General features: G+C 41.9%; 1 protein-coding gene across 2 annotated transcripts in view; it reads left to right on the forward strand.

Annotated features, from left to right (window-relative positions):
- The first annotated feature begins 1,498 nt into the window (after window positions 1-1,498).
- LOC311244450 (guanine nucleotide-binding protein G(s) subunit alpha) overlaps window positions 1,499-19,314 on the forward strand; it is a 148,505-nt gene continuing 130,689 nt past the window's right edge. Inside the window, exons 1-2 of one of the 2 annotated variants that reach the window (XM_084333965.1) lie at window positions 1,499-2,414; window positions 2,854-2,992. In XM_084333965.1, the coding sequence (XP_084190091.1) occupies window positions 2,854-2,992 (139 nt within the window). In that variant the 5' untranslated portion in view covers window positions 1,499-2,414. Of the gene's footprint in view, window positions 2,993-19,314 lie in introns of both variants that reach the window. The other variant, XM_084333964.1, reaches the window with a different exon arrangement.

The raw sequence follows: 19,314 nt of genomic DNA on the forward strand, positions 1-19,314 counted from the left end.
TATGTCATAAATGTCTTGATGAAACAGTACTGTATATCTGTATGTCATGTATGTCATAAATGTCTTGATGAAACAGTACTGTATATCTGTATGTCATGTATGTCATAAATGTCTTGATTAATTGAAAATGGGGGACCCTGATGTAAACAAGACAAAAGTATTTCTCTGGTCTGCATCCTCTTAACAATTGTATGTATTGAGCTGTACTGTACCCATTCTGCAATCTGTTAATAAAGTTTTCAATCAATCAATCAATCAATCAATCAATCAATCAATCAATCAATCAATAGATACTAATTTCCTCTCTGTGTGCATTCAGTAGAAAGCTATCCGGCTACAAGCTACCTAGCTTAGCACAAACTAATGGAAGCAGATTTGGACCATTAGCCTGCTATAGTTTAAAACTAAAGAGGTGTTTTTGGCCAACAGCTACTGGTCCGTATCCACTTCCATTCATTTGTGCCATCGCATCTCCCACGTGTGTGAATGCATGTGAACTCTTTGGTGTATAACTGTAACTGTAGCAGGACATTGAGACATTGAGAAAAAAAACATAGCCTATAATACATGCTCAACTTACCATCCCTTTGTAGGCTTTTGTTTAATAAGTTCCAGTAACCAATTCCCCTTTATGTGGGAATCTTGCTTTATAGTCATTTTAAAATCACTTTCATAACATATGAACATGTTGATGCATTTTCGTCCAAAACTAAACAAACTATTGGTCATTGTTTTCTAAGACAACATTATGTGTAATCAACAATTACAGAGCTTTCGCATATTTTAATAGAATACAATGAAATAGAATAGAGTGGAACAGAAATGGATTAGAATAGAGTAGAAATGCGGTGTCCCCACGTCTGATGAAACAACAACATAAGAGAAAATAATACACAATAAAATAATAGTAAAGCTCTATTCCCTCCACCATGATTGATTGATTGCAAACTTTAATAACAGATTGCAGAATGGGTACAATACAGTACAGCTCAATACACACAATTGTTAAGGGGATGCAGACCAGAGAAAGACTTCCGTCTTGTTTACATCAGGGTCCCCCATTTTCAATTCATAATGCACATCAGAAACTGTATGATATGACTGAGGAACAAACGTGATGGAATTCAAACATTTATATAGGGATCCCTCTCTAAAGAGAAATAAACCCCTATGAAACACATCTGGGGCCCTTCCAGAATTTCACCAAGGTCTTATTGTCGAAGGACGCCACATTAGCACCGTGGCCATACGTGTTCACCCCCCCCCCCCCCCCCCCCCCCGCTGTCGTTTAGAATGGCCCCTAAATAGCACCGCGGGGGGGGGCCCCAAACCGCGGCCGAGGGTCCCCAAACCCCTGGCGTTTCTTTGAAGAGGGCGCCGTTCTCTCTCTGCAGAAGAATATTATGGCCATGCTGACGCTCTCAGTGCAGATCATGTGATGCCCAGGGTTCAATGAGCGCCTTGTACGCCCCACCCTTTTGGCAGTCTATCTCAATGTTTCCCGGAGAAAAGGGGGGGAAATAATACCTTAAGAATCGGTTATTATTCCCATCTTTAACCTTCTTCCACGACTATTATAGCCCGGGAGGAAGCAGCGGCGGCCTTCACGGTGGAATGTGCTGTTTACAACCCGTGTCCTATTTGTGAATGTAAATGCACATGTTAGTCTCAACCTACCCGTTCGGATTCAGAGGGGATCTGAAAAGCGAGGCTGTGACAGCGGGGCTTTATACCTGCGAGCTACGGGGGGAGAAGAACGCGGAGGATTTCCACCTATTTGTCACGTCTTCTAGGGGGGATCGGAGCCGACCCGAGAATGAGTTCATGGGGGACGATCGGTGCGCAGTCCGGAGGCTCGGTGGTGTGAGGAGGGGGAGACCCATTTCGGCAACAAACGCGAGGGCAGAGAGAAGGCCCTTTGGATTGAGAGAGAAAACAGCAGCAAAGGAACAGCCATCACAAATAAGAAGAAGAGGGGACATCGGGGGAAATTGAATTATTTCGTGGATCAGGACGGAAAAACCCGGAGTCTAATTCGAGATTTTTTTTTGGAGATTCTGTGCATATAATAAAAAAAAAGGGGGAGCTGGACGGAAGACGGAAGCGATGGAAATATTACACATGTAGTTCGTTTAAGAAGTGTACATATTTTTTTGTACCCTCCCCTGTCCTATTAGTTGGCCGTCTCTGCGCGGAGGAAAGACGGGCTTCGCGGAAACACAGAGACAATAATGGTGTTCTTCTAGAAATGTTTATTATTATAACACGTGTCAACAAGAGCCCCAGAGCCAGTACCCGGGCGCGCTGCTGTTCTGACACGCCGAGTTCGGGTCCCTGTCACGGGCTACAGTGAGACGCGAGACCCGGGCCGCGCGTCGGGGAGGCAACATAGCTTGTTGAAGAAGCCAGCAGAGGTAACAAACAAAAAAATAAATAACTCTTCTTATAGCCTTAACATTTTTGGATTACAAATTGTATTTGGTAGGTAGGTAGGTAGGGTAAAAAAAAAACGAAACAGAATTCGGCAAACTGAGAGAAGGCGGCCTTGGTGTCGTCATCAGCAAGTATCCTGCCCTTTTTTTTGTGACAGATCTGGTGAAAATACGCGTTATGTTGTACACATACATGTTCTAACGCGGGGGGACACTACCTTACCAAACGGACCGCGTTCCGATCAGTCGATAAAACATCCGACCGTATACATGTCGTTGACATTGCTCCCGAATCCGTGGGTCAAACGAGGGATCTAGAGAATAGTTGGGTTTATTTATTTATTTTCTTTCTCCTCCTCCACCCACCACCACGTCCCCCCTCCCCTCCCTCCCCTGGACCCCCTTTTTTTCTTGCGGGAAGATGGGTTGTTTGGGCAACAGCAAGACCGAAGATCAGAGAAATGAGGAGAAGGCACAGCGAGAGGCAAACAAGAAGATCGAGAAGCAGCTTCAGAAGGATAAACAGATCTACAGAGCGACACACAGACTACTACTTTTGGGTAAGTTTGATTCAGCAGCCAAGGCCTCGTTCTTCAGTGTGTGGATCTATATTCCTGCCATAGCTTTCTCTCTCTCTCTGTGTGTGTGTGTGTTGGGGTTGTGCAACATTGTAAACAAATGTATCCTACAATGCCACACTTACATTGATGTTTAGTCACATGGTTCAGAATTGACAATGTAGGCTCCCCATCCACAGGATGACAGGGGACTTAATTCATTGCTAACAGAATTCTGTGCTTGAGTATGTGTGGCCCAACCAATGTCATTGATCTGTGTGATTTGGAAAAACGAACAAACTCAGTCTAATCTTCGGGGGCATGAATTTCATGAGACTCGATATGTGGTTGTGTGGGTGGGTGGGTGTGTTCTCTCACGTTAAATAAGTGTGTGTGTGGTGTGTGTGAGCGACTGACTGACTCACTGGCTGACTTTGTTTTTATGTTTGTATGTGAACGAGAAACACCTGTAGGCCCAGTTTTTTCATTATGTAAGAATGAAAACCAGCGTCTTAATAACGGCCCTCCAATATTATGTACATTGTCTTTATATCTTAAGATCATCACCAAAAGCAGCCCCGGTGTGCTCTCTGTGAAAATTACAACATTTTGATTAGTGAGAGTGAGAGCAGAGAGAGAGCAGACATATTGGATGCCAGCACCCATGCTGAGGAGGAAGTCGTGGTGACTTTAGGAAAGCAGAACAGAACTAGCATTAAAACCAAAACAAAGATGTCTGCCATGAAGTTGCCTTGGTATTATATAATCTACCCAGTTCTCTCCATTGAACTGTGGACTCTTACGAACCCATTAGTGACCTAATGATATTTTGGGGGCTGTTTATTTCAGGGGAATACGTGTTTCATTGGTTATCCTTTTTACAGCAGGCGTTTTAGGGTCACTTTCAGATGTGGCTTAACCCTTTCACTACCACACTACAGAAGGTTAACCTTTCACTACCACACTACAGGTGGTTAATAGTGTGGTAGTGAAAGGGTTAACCTTATAGTGTGGTAGTGAAAGGTTAACCTACTGGTAGTGAAAGGTTAACCATCTGTAGAGTGGTAGTGAGAGGTTCACCTTCTGTATTGTGGTAGTGAAAGGGTTAACCTGTAGTGTGGTAGTGAAAGGTTAACCTTCTGTAGTGGGGTAGTGAAAGGGTTAACCTGTAGTGTGGTAGTGAAAGGGTTAACCTGTAGTGTGGTAGTGAAAGGTTAAGCTTCTGTAGAGTGGTAGTGAAAGGGCTAACAGTGTGGTAGTGAAATGTTAACCTTCTGTATGTGTGGTAGTGAAATGTTAACCATCTGTAGTGTGGTAGTGAAAGGTTAACCAGCTGTAGTGTGGTAGTGAAAGGGCTAACCTTCTGTAGTGTGGTAGTGAAATGTTAACCATCTGTAGTTTGGTAGTGAAAGGGCTAACCTTCTGTAGTGAAATGTTAACCATCTGTAGTGTGGTAGTGAAAGGTTAACCATCTGTAGTGTGGTAGTGAAATGTCTAACCTTCTGTAGTGTGGTAGTGAAATGTTAACCATCTGTAGTTTGGTAGTGAAATGGCTAACCTTCTGTAGTGGTAGTGAAAGGTTAACCTTCTGTAGTGTGGTAGGGAGAGGTTAACCATCTGTAGTGTGGTAGTGAAAGGGTTAACCTTCTGTAGTGTGGTAGTGAAAGGTTAACCTTCTGTAGTGTGGTAGTGAAAGGTTAACCATCTGTAGTGTGGTAGTGAAAGGTTAACCTGTAGTGTGGTAGTGAAAGGCTAACCTTCTGTAGTTTGGTAGTGAAAGGTTAACCTTCTGTAGTGTGGTAGTGAAAGGTTAACCATCTGTAGTGTGGTAGTGAAAGGTTAACCTGTAGTGTGGTAGTGAAAGGCTAACCTTCTGTAGTGTGGTAGTGAAATGTTAACCATCTTGTAGTGTGGTAGTGAAATGTTAACCATCTTGTAGTGTGGTAGTAAAATGTTAACCATCTGTAGTGTCGTAGGGAAATGTTAACCTGTGTGGTAGTGAAAGGTTAACCATCTGTAGTGTGGTAGTGAAATGTTAACCATCTGTAGTGTGGTAGTGAAAGGCTAACCATCTGTAGTGTGGTAGTGAAAGGTTAACCATCTGTAGTGTGGTAGTGAAAGGTTAACCATACAGTGTGGTAGTGAAAGGTTAACCATCTGTAGTGTGGTAGTGAAATGTTAACCATCTGTAGTTTGGTAGTGAAAGGTTAACCATCTGTAGTGTGGTAGTGAAAGGTTAACCATCTGTAGTGTGGTAGTGAAATGTTAACCATCTGTAGTGTGGTAGTGAAAGGTTAACCATCTGTAGTGTGGTAGTGAAAGGTTAACCATCTGTAGTTTGGTAGTGAAAGGTTAACCTTCCGTAGTGTGGTAGTGAAAGGGTTAACCTTCTGTAGTGTGGTAGTGAAATGTTAACCATCTGTAGTTTGGTAGTGAAATGTTAACCATAGTGTGGTAGTGAAAGGTTAACCATCTGTAGTTTGGTAGTGAAAGGTTAACCTTCTGTAGTCTGGTAGTGAAATGTTAACCTTCTGTAGTGTGGTAGTGAAAGGTTAACCATCTGTAGTGTTGTAGTGAAAGGGCTAACCTTATGTAGTGTGGTAGTAAAAGGTTAACCATCTATAGTGTTGTGGTGAAAGAGCTAACCATCTGTAGTGTGGTAGTGAAAGGGTTAACCGTATGTAGTGTGGTAGTAAAAGGTTAACCATCTGTAGTGTGGTAGTGAAAGGTTAACCTTCTGTAGTGTGGTAGTGAAAGGTTAACCTTCTTGTAGTGTGGTAGTAAAATGTTAACCATCTGTAGTGTCGTAGGGAAATGTTAACCTGTGTGGTAGTGAAAGGTTAACCATCTGTAGTGTGGTAGTGAAATGTTAACCATCTTGTAGTGTGGTAGTAAAATGTTAACCATCTGTAGTGTCGTAGGGAAATGTTAACCTGTGTGGTAGTGAAAGGTTAACCATCTGTAGTGTGGTAGTGAAATGTTAACCATCTGTAGTGTGGTAGTGAAAGGCTAACCATCTGTAGTGTGGTAGTGAAAGGTTAACCATCTGTAGTGTGGTAGTGAAAGGTTAACCATACAGTGTGGTAGTGAAAGGTTAACCATCTGTAGTGTGGTAGTGAAATGTTAACCATCTGTAGTTTGGTAGTGAAAGGTTAACCATCTGTAGTGTGGTAGTGAAAGGTTAACCATCTGTAGTGTGGTAGTGAAATGTTAACCATCTGTAGTGTGGTAGTGAAAGGTTAACCATCTGTAGTGTGGTAGTGAAAGGTTAACCATCTGTAGTTTGGTAGTGAAAGGTTAACCTTCCGTAGTGTGGTAGTGAAAGGGTTAACCTTCTGTAGTGTGGTAGTGAAATGTTAACCATCTGTAGTTTGGTAGTGAAATGTTAACCATAGTGTGGTAGTGAAAGGTTAACCATCTGTAGTTTGGTAGTGAAACTTTCACTACCAAACTACAGATGGTTAACCTTTCACTACCACACTATGGTTAACATTTCACTACCGAACTACAGATGGTTAACCTTTCACTGTGAAAGGTTAACCATCTGTAGTTTGGTAGTGAAAGGTTAACCTTCTGTAGTCTGGTAGTGAAATGTTAACCTTCTGTAGTGTGGTAGTGAAAGGTTAACCATCTGTAGTGTTGTAGTGAAAGGGCTAACCTTATGTAGTGTGGTAGTAAAAGGTTAACCATCTATAGTGTTGTGGTGAAAGAGCTAACCATCTGTAGTGTGGTAGTGAAAGGGTTAACCGTATGTAGTGTGGTAGTAAAAGGTTAACCATCTGTAGTGTGGTAGTGAAAGGTTAACCTTCTGTAGTGTGGTAGTGAAAGGTTAACCTTCTGTAGTGTCGTAGGGAAATGTTAACCATCTGTAGTGTGGTAGTGAAAGGTTAACCTTCTGTAGTGTGGTAGTGAAAGGTTAACCTTCTGTAGTGTGGTAGTGAAATGTTAACCATCTGTAGTGTCGTAGTGAAATGTTAACCATCTGTAGTGTGGTAGTGAAAGGTTAACCATCTGTAGTGTGGTAGTGAAATGTTAGGTTAACCTTCTGTAGTGTGGTAGTGAAAGGTTAACCACCTGTAGTGTGGTAGTGAAAGGTTAGGCCTAACTAAATAAATAGTTTGGTTCCTGTTGGTTGTCAGTTATGGCCATGGGTAGGTAGGGAATTTATTTAATTTTTAATTTTATTATTTCCCACGTCGACTATGGATAGGGAATTTCTTTATTTAATTAAAATGTTCATGACAACATGGATGCATGTACTCTGCTAGAGCCATATGAAATCTGCGTTCACGGAATCGCGGACGGAATCGTGGAATTAACCAATAAAAATGGAATCAACTGCAAAACGTGGAATATTGCAGAATTTGGCCTAATCTGGACTGAAATTCCGTTTTTGGGTGGAACGTTTGGTGCACACGCGACCGGGGAGGCGGACGCTAGAGCGGGTTACACACAACACAGCAGTCTCCAAGCGTCTCGCTGCTTCGGTGTTAACATCGTCAAGAAGCTAAGAAATTCCCCAATAAGCCCTCAATTCAGAGCAGAGCAGTATCCTAATGACTTTTATGCCTCCGGCGATAAGGTGTTTTGCAAATTATGTCAACGTTCCGTGGACTGGAGCCACAAAAACACTTGCGACACTATTGTGATTAAATAGCTATAACGTTAGGACATGATAGCTTCTTGCTAAATCTAGTGCACCCATCCATTTGTTTAATGCAAACGATTGTCATTATACACTGCCCTTTATAATCTAAATAAACTTAAATAGCTATGAAACGTTACAGTACATAGGACTATAGATGGAAATGATAGCTTCTTGCTAAATCTGGTGCACTCATCCATTTGTTTAATGCAAACGATTGTCATTATACACTGCCCTTTATAATCTAAATAAACTTAAATAGCTATGAAATGTTACAGTACATAGGACTATATTTGGAAACGATAGCTTCTTGCTAAATCTGGTGCACTCATCCATTTGTTTAATGCAAACGATTGTCATTATACACTGCCCTTTATAAACGAAATAAACTAAACTAAAGGTGCCTAAATTATGCATTACTATATTTCATCACAATATAATAGATATAGCTAGGCTACCGACATTGTCATTGTGATAATGTCAGTAGTAGCTGTATCTATTGTTTACACTTGAAATGTGTATTTTTATTTTGTCACAATATTATTTGAAAAGTATTGTGTAAAATTGTACTGTATTTCTGAGTTGCAGCACTTAAAAACATTAAATTGACTGTTATATCATATTCAATTGTGGACATTTATTCATTCCCACTTATCAGACACTATTTCTGATGGTAAAATGAGCATAAAAAGCAAAATACAGAATTCTGAAATATTAAAACGGAAAAACGGAATTTGGGAAAAAATAAAATGGAATTTGGAAAATAATAAAACGGATTTCATATGGCTCTATACTCTGCCAGCATGTTTAATATCCATAATACTAAAGGTTTGACTAAGATTTGTATGAAACTTTATTGTAAAAAGAAAAAATAAAAAAAAATAACGTTTGTTTTATTTTTTTAAACTCATAAAATAAATTGGGTCGCACCTAAATCGGCAGGGTCGGTCGGCAACCGGAACCAAACCATTTATTTTGATAAGCCTTAACCATCTGTTGTGTGGTAGTGAAAGGTTAACCATCTGTAGTGTGGTAGTGAAAGGTTAACCATCTGTAATGGTAAATGGCTGCTTTTTTATATAGCGCTTTACAATTTGTTACTCACATTTTACCTATTCACTCACACATTCAAACACTGACGGCGGAGGCAACCATGCAAGGTGCCAACCTGCTCATCGGGAGCAATTATTGGTAGGGCTGGGTGATACGGCCTCTAAAGCAGTGATTCCCAACCTGGGGTCCGCCAGACCACAGATGATTTGAGGTCTTTTTTTTTTAATTATTTTTTTCTTTCAGATAAATATTTAATTAGCATATTTTTATTATCAGAAGCATGAATAGTCTCTCCACTACAATAAAAAATAAAGATAAATAAATAAACATCTAGACATGATTTTTGAACGTTAACAGTAGGCTACCGGGTAGCCGCTAAAACGCGAATCAGTTGACTGTATCACTTTCTGTAGCTAGCCTAGCACGCTAGTTAACTTTCTCGGCTCGTCTGCAGTCAGCCGCCAGAGGCGAAAATGTGTGACAAACGAAAAGGAGATGACGGCAGCTCATCTGCAAAAAAAGTTAGGACCTACAGCAATCGCGAAAATTACATCACCATGGGCTTCACTGAGGGACCAGACAAACGACCTGAGTGTGTGATTTGTGGAGAAAAGTTGGCAAACTCGTGCCTGAAGCCCAGCAAGCTGAAGAGACATCAGGCGTCTAAGCACCCAGAAACCGTTGGGAAGTATCCGGACTTTTTTCGGAGGAAAGAACAGTCTCTCAAGGCGAACAAGCCTGTTGATGTTAGAGTAGCGTGGAGCAGGGGTGGCAGTGATTTACAGAAGGCTACCGAAGCCTCCTTTGAGTGTTTGCTTTTAATTGCAAAAGCAAAGAAACCGCACAATATTGGCGAGCAGCTCATCAAACCAGCCTGCATCAAAATGGTTTAGAAACTGTGCGGCCCACAGGTGGCGGATAAACTAAAATCAGTACCACTCTCGAACAATGTAGTGAAAGACCGAATTGATAAGATGTCAAGTGATTGCGAGCAGCAGCTGTCAGAAAAGCTTAGAAAGGGTCCATTTGCCATACAACTTGATGAAACTACAACTGTCGCAGACGAGGCTGTGCTCATCGTTTATGTGCAATATATCGAAAATGAGGATCTGAAGCAGGACATTCTCATGTCAGTCAACCTTACTACCACCACTCGAGGTGAGGATATTTTTACTGCAGTGGATTCTTACTTCATTCAACATAAATGCAAACCGTTCACCATTAGGGCCTGATTTGAGAGGATGAATACAGGATTTGAATATTGGCCAAAATTTTGAAATACATATGGTGCAAGATGAGATTTGTTTATTGAAGGCACAAGTCAAAGAAGCATAGTGGGTCTAATTATGATGCATATGCCTGTGTATAAGCAGTTTGTTATTAAAATGACAAAAAAAGTATTAAAATGACAAAAAAAAGTATTTTATGGTATTTTATTAGGAGGGGGGTCCAGGAATTTCATCAGAGATGTTTGGGGGTCCCTGGGGGGAAAAAGGTTGGGAACCCCTGCTCTAAAGGATATCACGATATTTTTTTGCTCTATCACGATCAGGGATGCACCGATATGAAAATGTGCCACCGATACCGATTGTTCAACTAACACAATCGGCCGATACCGATTCCGATATTTGTGGCAACACATTTTTTGTAATTTTTTTTTTGTAATATATATATATATTTTTTATGAAACTACTGTATATTTGTGTTACAAATTGTGCTCACCGATATGAACATAGGCCTCTTTACTTACTTAAAAAAAGGAAACATCAAGAAATAGCACTATTCTGCAGGGCTGCAGCTAGATACTAGTTCTCCCAGCATGGTCTACCTGCTGGGCTGCAGCTAGATACTATTGTCTCAACCGATTCTGCCAATTACGTCACACACCGCTTGCACCCGCCTCTGCTGTTACCACCAATCGGCAAGCGCGTATACATTTTTTACTTCGGCTTTTGTCCGCCATTGATTTTGAGTTGACGAGAGCTTTTCTACAACAACAATGGCGGCGCGGCTGACGTTTAGCTTTTAGCTCCGCAGGATGACTGAGGCATAATGATTTTACTGCAACTAATGTTATAATAAAACAAAGCCTTTCTATACATGTGTCTGATTGAAAACGTTATTAACAGATTGCAGAATGGGTAAAACTCAGGGCTCTGTGAGCAACGGAAGGAACTGAGCTAGTATGAACGCTTGCTACGTTCGGGTAAATAATATGCTGATGTTATTGAACGTGTAACACTAACTATATAACGTTAATGCCACAAAACGAATGCGTTGTTAATCATAAGTAGTAACTTTGATGCAGTAGCTTGTGTGTGTGTGTGTGTGTGTGTGGGCGGCACTGGGGACGGCGTTGTGCAGGTCGTGAGTGAACTTTTCTTTGTCTTGACGCTACACAAATTGATGGATATTTATCGGCTACTGCCATCGGCACATTCGAGCTTATCGGCCGATAGGCCGATTGCAGTCAACAAGGCACTTATCGGCCGATACCGATACCCGACGATACATCGGTGCACCCCTAATCACGATACACGATATATATAGCAATATTTTGACATTTCCTCTAGTCTAAAACACTTAAAAATGCTTGATTTAACCCTTTGATGGATACGGTCACGCAAATATGATGATTATAATAGTCCCTGCAACATATGTTTGCATTAAACCATGAAGATGCTTTCAAAAATAATTAAATTAAAAGTTTCAAACATTTTAAGAGTAGTCTACTGACACACTAATACAGATTTTTTTTTATTAACATCTAAGACAATTTATATAAAAACTCTTAAGTTGGGTCCCTAAGACTTTTGCACAGTACTGTGTTTTCTATCCACTTTAGCCAACATAACACACATATATACTGTATGGGGCGGCTTTGGCGGGTCGTCCAATGATCGAAGGGTTGGTAGTTCGAATCCCGCTCAAGCCCATGTCCATCCCATTGCCGTTGTGTCCTTGGGCAAGACACTTAACCTACTTGCCTCGTATGAATGTGTATGCATGTGAATGAATGTTGGTGGTGGTCGGAGGGGCCGTAGGCGATGATTATTCGCCACGCTTCCGTGAGTCTGCCTCAGGGCAGCTCTGGCTGCAATTGTAGCTTACCACCACCGGTATGACTGTGTATGAACGAATAATGGACTCTGTAAGCGCTCTGGGGTCACTGGGGTGTCAACCGTGTCATGAAGAGCGCTATATAAATCCAATCCATTATGGATGAGGGTTTGTGCTAGGGGTGGACGGTATGGTCTAAAATTTATATCACGGTATAATTTGAAGCATAGACGGTAACGGTATATATCACGGTATCATCGTTTTTGATTAATTTTTTTTTTTAATTTTATATAAATTTTTTTTTTTTTTTTTATATAAAATATATATATTATATAATTAGACTTGTACTTGTATTATCTGCGAGACATCGCCACCACGCAACAAGCTCCACTGTCTGTGTGTACATTAGTAGCCTCTAGCTACGGCCAGGATTCTCCGGAGCTGCAGCTGGACCTATACTCGAGTAGCCTCGAGCTACGGCCAGGATTCACCGGCGCTGCAGCTGGGCCCTAGTATTGGTATAACGTTAAATCACATTCACAAGCCCTCAGCTCGAATACGCATCGAATCAGTGTTATAAGACATTGATATCAGGAGCTATCTGTAGCTACTGCTAGCCGGATATATAACGTTAATACAACGCCTCAGTGAATTATTTAGTTCAATGGGACATTTCGTTTTGAACGGTGAACTAACTTGTGTTAACGTGAGCTAACGGCTAACGGAGCTATCATACACGTCTACTCTCTACTAGACTTGATGGAGCGTTTGTTGATGTCAGGAGCTATCGGTAGCTGGCCGACTAGATACCGTTCGGTTAGACAATGCCTCATCATGTATTAAACTAAAAGTGAATAGTTGACTGGGTCATTTTGTAACGGTAGCTAAGCTAACGTTAGCTCAGGGAGACGTCCCGTCCCACTAGACTACTAGTACTAGTAGACCCGTGTTTACATGCGTGCGGGAGGGGCTGGCACGCCCACTGCGCGAAGCCTCCTAAATAACTTTTTCCAGTTCGCACATATCTATTATCTATGACTAATTCTATCTATTTTTAGGGGCAAATGCGAGTGAAATAGTCGCGCTGTGGTTACATGACGTCATTGCTATTTTAGAGCTGCACTACCGGTTACACGGTATAGGCAAAATCCATACCGTAGAGCAAATTCATACCGTTTATACCGTATACCGTTTATACCGTCCACCCCTAGTTTGTGCAAAACATCACGATGTCCACGATACGTTTAAAAAGTGTATCGTTAAGGAACTGTACCCGATATTTATTTAATATCGTCATATTGCCCACCCCTAATTAGGGGTTTAGTGTTTTGCTCAAGGACACATCAACACGCTTCCCGGGACTCGGGAGGTGCAGGAATCTAACCGGGAACGTCCGGATTGCCAGACGACTGCTCTACCTCCCTGTCGCCCTACACATCTGTAGTGTGGTAGTGAAAGGGTTAAAGGGGAATGCCACCCATTTTAAGAATTCACACATGTTCTTCCTGTGCCCCCAGGTAGGGCTGGGCGATATGACGATATTAAATAAATATCGGGTACAGTTCATTAACGATACACTTTTTAAACGTATCGTGAACATCTTGATGTTTCTCACAATCCCTCACGTCAGTTTCTAAGCCTGAGAGCGGCTGAGATGAGACTTACTTTGGCGCAGCGCTTTACTCTCTTGTCTCTCCCTCTCTCAGAAAAAATAATTCACACACACTCGCCCCAACTTAGTACGTCACGTGTACACAGGGAGCAAAATTAACTTTTTGACTCACCGGCCAGTGGCGGGTAGATGGGAAGAATCTACCCGCCAAGCATATTTCTTACTTGCCAAATTTTTTTTGATTAAAAAAAAAAATATATATTTTATATAAAAAAAATGTTTTTAAATAAAATATATATTATATAATCATACTTGTAGTTGTATTATCTGCGAGACATCGCCACCACGCAATAAGTCAAAATGCTCGCTATCTGCAAACAGCTCCACTGTCTGTGTGTATACTTGAGTAGCCTCCAGCTCCAGCAAGGATTCTCTGGCCCTGCAGCTAGGCCCTATATTCAGCTAGACCCTACATTCAGCATGCAAGGATTCTCCGGCGATGCAGCTGGACCCTATTGGTATAACGTTACGGTTCTTTTGTCAAATCACATTCAACATGCCCTCAGCTAGAATACGCATTCAATCAATGTTATAAGACATTGATATCAGGAGCTATCTGTAGCTACTGCTAGCCCGGTAGATAACGTTAAGACAATTTAGTTTACTGGGACAGATGGATCTAACGTGAGCTAGCTAACGTGAGCTAGCTAACGAGGGAACGGAGGTATTATGCACTCAGTCGACTATTGCTGGATCATTTGTTGATATCAGCAGCTATCAGTAGCTAGCCAGCTAGATACCGTTAGACAATGCCTCGTCATGTATTAAACTAAAAGTGAATAGTTGACTGGGTCATTGTTTAAACAGTAACGGTAGCTCATGGAGGTCCGCTCTTCTAGACTAGAGCAGACTGCCTGTGTTGACACGAGCACTGCGAGCAGAAGCCCTTAGCCAATAGTATCCCGCTGCAGGGCTGGGCGGATATGACTCGTTGCCACGGTTTCTTTCAAAATAAGAGTATCATACGAGCCTAATGTTGCTAACTGCCGGAGCCATCGATATTATGACTGGAGATGCGCTTGGGGCGGAAATGAGACCCGCACAGATTTTCAAAATAAGAGTATCGTTATGAACTTGATTGATTACACGCCACACGGCGGGCAGCCCTCTAAGTGTCAAGCGCCAAAGGTAAAAACTGAGCGCCCCTGGCGGGCGGCGGGCTTTAGTTTCGGTCCCTGCGTGTACACACACACACACACACACACACACAAGGAGAGGCGTGCCACAGGTTTGTTTGGAGGAAAATGGGATACGAGAGCGTGAGAAGTGGATAGATTTTAGCGAGTTTAAACGTTAGCCCTGGCCTACGTGTTTTATTCAGAAACAGCAATGGAATATGTAGGCGCAGAGGCTGATGTACTGGTAGTAGCCTCGCGTTCTAACCGTTAGCATTGGGGCTAGCAGCGTAAATGAGCTAATAGGGCACTAGATTCATAGCTTGATAGCTAGCGTCAAAATCCTCTATCCCCCCCCCATCTTTATATCTATTGGGGGGTACTGTCGAGTAGGTACCACGCAGACCGTGGAAAAGCGGCATAAGAGAATACTTCATAATGTTTCATGCAATTAAAAAGTAAATATATGATGATGATGCACACACACCTTTACAGTGTGTTGTTTACCAGTAGGATGTTATAACATTGCTGTGTGTATTTTTGGCTAAAGTGGATAGAAAACACAGTACTGTGCAAAAGTCTTAGGCACCCAAGAGTTTTTATATAAATAGTCTTAGTCATGAATGTTAATAAAAAATGTCTGTCAATAGACTACTCTTTTAGATTTTTAGAAACTTAATTAAATTATTTTTGAAAGCATCTTCATGGTTTAATGCAGACATATGTTGCAGGGACTATTTTAATCGTCATGTTGGCATGCCTGTATGCTTCAAAGGGTTAAATCACGCATTTTTAAGTGCTTTAGAGGAAATGTCAAAATATCATGATGCAGGGTTCGAAATTAACGGGGGCTTGGGGCATAATGCCCTTGAAAATGGGCAAAATGCCCTCGAAAATCAGTTAAGGGGGGCACAAAATGCCCCAGACAGTTTACTAATTATATATATATATTTATCCGGTAATGGCGCGTCTGTGTATCGTACGGTTCAGATGACGCGCAAATAAAAAAAATTAATTTGGCGGAGGTGAGCACTGGCTGCTGCTGCTGCCACAGGTACTAGTCGGAATTACTAGTCAGCACTGCAGCTGAGCCAGGTACTAGTCAGTTTGTGTACAAATGGCAAGCACAATCTAAATCAATCTTCATTACGACTTTAAAAACATAGCCATTAACATTACATAGGCATACACACATCTTGCCATAGCGTTAGCAGTTTGTACAACACGACGCACGTTTTAACTATAGAATCAGCCCGCGAGGTAATACAGTCAACGAAATGTTACCGTAGCTACTAGCTAGCAGAGGAGGAAATGGGAGTCTGAGAGGCGGGGTGTTTAAAGACAATGATAGGCGTTTATTCAACATCCAAGAAGGCTAACATACAACTGTGTTTTACTAACTCCAACCGGGACTATTGCCGCTTTCCCACTGCATGCCATCACCTCCTAACGTTACCGGAGCTGATAATAACATTGCCTGAGCTGAAGGTGCGTGACACTAAAATGTCCGTGGGGACCCGGCGCCAACCCATAGATAGTTCCAACTCACCGAATTACGTAATCCACCACAGTTGCACTCAATATTTAAATAATGTTAGTCTAAATAAATGTAGACAGATACATAATAATTTCAAGCAGAACACGAATCTTTTCATTAAGAACTGACAATCAGGGAATTTAAACATGGTTGACATTGTTTTTTTGTGTTTATATTAACACTTTGGTTGCCATGGGTTAAATTCATGATATACCATAGGTTGCCGGCTCTATTTGTCTATGGAGAAGTACCCCTTCTTTGCATGGCTATAACTTTTTAAATTCTATTGCTACATTGCCATTATTAGGGCCCATTCAAAGTCCTATATGTATTGTTCATTGTGTAGCAACGTTAAACTTTTTCATTCACATATTCATAGTAAAGTATGGTCTAATGTATAAGTATGTTTTCATCTCTTTCTGCAGCTTTCTCCAGAACGTGATCTATAGCCCCAAATGCATTATATTGATGATGCAATACAGTTTTATGGCAATCAGCGCGATATAAAAAATTCCAACTAGACGTACTTCTAGAAGTTACTACACATCATCTGATGTTGACCGGATGGGCTAGGGGGCGTTTATAATTCCGTGGGCAGCGTTATACCAATCATCTAATGTGGGTCAAATGTTGATAATAGCAGTTAGTATCGAAGACGGTAACGTTACACGCTAAAACTCACCCCAGTCTCCGCGCGCCGTTGGGCGATCATCGTAGAGTAGACATTTTATCATTATGGGATGTAGATTTACCCGGTCCATCTCCAGCTTGTATAATGGTATATACGTCCAAATCATGTTGTTTATCGAGTTATTGGCAATCGATCGCTGTTAGGGATGCCCCCCGGACCCCGGTTTTAAACGGGAACCGGTACTATATTAGAAAATACCGGAGTATTTATAAGCTCCGACGTCCTCGGTACTGCTATCGATACTCTAGAGAAATTATTATTATTATTATTATTATTATTTAAAAGTTGCGAACGATCTCTCCTCTCTCTGTCTCTGCACGAGAAGCGAGTCGCAGCGAGTCATTATTACACACACTCCTCGCGAGTCGCGCTACACATACATACGGGTACTCCTTAATGAAAGCGCTGTCAATAGTATGCAGCTGCAGCACGTCAGACCGCAGCGCTTACAAGCCCCGCACATACAAGCCCCGCACACCTGATGTGCTGCAGCTGGAAGCATCTCAGCGCTGTCTCCGTGCTGACGCGCGCTGCACACAGACACAGACAGCTCTGCATGGACTGCTGATGGCGGATAGAGCGAAGCGTTCACAAGTGCAACAAAACATTTGCCAGTAAGGGTGGCAATACGAGCAATCTATCAAAACATTTGTTTGCAAAACACTATTAGTTTGCAGAAATGCGCCGTATTCGACTGCCTTGCGTGCAGTGGTCCATCTGCATCCACGTCCACTGCAGCCGGTAAGCCAAGATACGGAGTTTCCTAGGCTAATAACGAATTATTACAAATAGGCTAATAAACAAAATAATTGTTTAGCTACAAATACTACAATCTAAAAACTTTTTATAGATAGTCAAGCTGAGGTCAGCCACCAATGTGTCCCAGTGAGCCCACCACACATCCTCCCTCTCCCTCCACCACCCAAAGTCCTTTCTCCCTAGCAGCTAGAGGAAAGATGACAGAGGATAGGGTGAACGAGTGTCACAGGGCTGTGACAAAGTTTGTTGTCAAAGGCCTGCACCCGTTCTCTACAGTGGAGTCCAAGGACTTTAGGTAACAACTAATCATTCAGTGTATATCGTTTTTTTTGTATACATAGTTGTCTAACTTGTCTGTTGTTGTTATAAGTTATTATTGAAGCAGCTATTCCCACCACTCCACACAAATTTACAATAATTCAATCATTTCTAATCTTTACTGTAGGGAGATGACCAATGCTCTCAACTGCAAATATAAAAATCATAAAAAAATTATCAAAAAGAACCGATAAGAGTATCGATAAAGTACCGAACCGTTAAGCAGTATCGATAGGAGTAGTAGTATCGATAAAATCCTAACGATACCCATCCCTAATCGCTGTGTATTCTGACAAGCTAGAATGCCGGGACCTATAGCGAGTGCCCGGAAGTAATACGGCCGTCCAGCACAACCTCTATGCCACTTCCTGTTAAGCGATTGCGCCGATCGGCCACCAGATGGCGCTCCTGAACCGCCAGAGAGCTCAGTGGGTCCTCCTGGTGGATCTCAGGCCAGCGGAGGGGACATATGAATCCGATCGCAGATTTTTGAAATATTGATATAAGGACGCTGTAAAGCGTCCTCCGGCAACTTGAGCATGGCCGGGAATTACGCTTTAACACGGCTCCTGGCAGCCAAAGTGTTAAAGAAAGGAAAGTCTAGTGCTGGCTGAGCATATTGTTTGTTTGCACTAAGTTAATACTACAAATGTAGCCTATATTTTTCAGTCAGTTCGGTCTTTGTGTGCCAAACATTATTTAAGGCTGTAAACACTGTAACACTGTAAACCTTTTTATTTTTTTTTAATAAATGAGAAGCATGTTTAGATTTGAGTGTTACATTTTTTTTTATAAAAATTTACGTATATCGAACCGAACTGAAAACCGTGACCCCAAAACCGTGATACGAACCGAACCGTCCATTTTGTGAACCGTCCCACCCCTACCGTTTATCATAAAAATTCAGTGCCCCCGAAATACAAAAAAAAGCCCCCGAAAATCAATTAAGGGGGGCAAAAAAAGCCCTTGAAAATTTTTTTTAATTTCTAACCCTGTCATGATGTTATATATAGGGCTGTCTTAGGGCTGGGCGATATGACGATATTATATAAATATCGGGTACAGTTCATTAACAATACACTTTTTAAACGTATCGCGGATATCGTGATGTTTTGCCCTCGCGTTAGAGGCCGCCGCGGCTGAGATGAGACTTACAAGCGCAGTGCTAAATGCTTTCCTCTCTCTCTCGCCTCTCCCTCTTGCAGAAAAAAAAAGTCAGTCACACACACACTTGCCAAAATTACGTCATCTACACGCACATACACGCACGCAAGCGCACACACCTAGCCAGAGAGGCGGTGGTGGCTCGGTGCTAGGGATGCCCCCTGAAACCCAGGAGTAAACTCCGGCGTTAACGGTACTGCTATCTGTAAGTTAGTTTATGAGCGGATTAGCTACGGAGCTAACAGAGTGTACCATGCATCTCAGTGGCAGCAACAGTGGACACGGAGTAATGTTAACGTTATGTGGAGTTC

The sequence above is a fragment of the Notolepis coatsorum genome (assembly GCF_963971535.1).
Source record: "Notolepis coatsorum genome assembly, chromosome: 17".
Lineage (NCBI taxonomy): Eukaryota > Metazoa > Chordata > Actinopteri > Aulopiformes > Paralepididae > Notolepis > Notolepis coatsorum.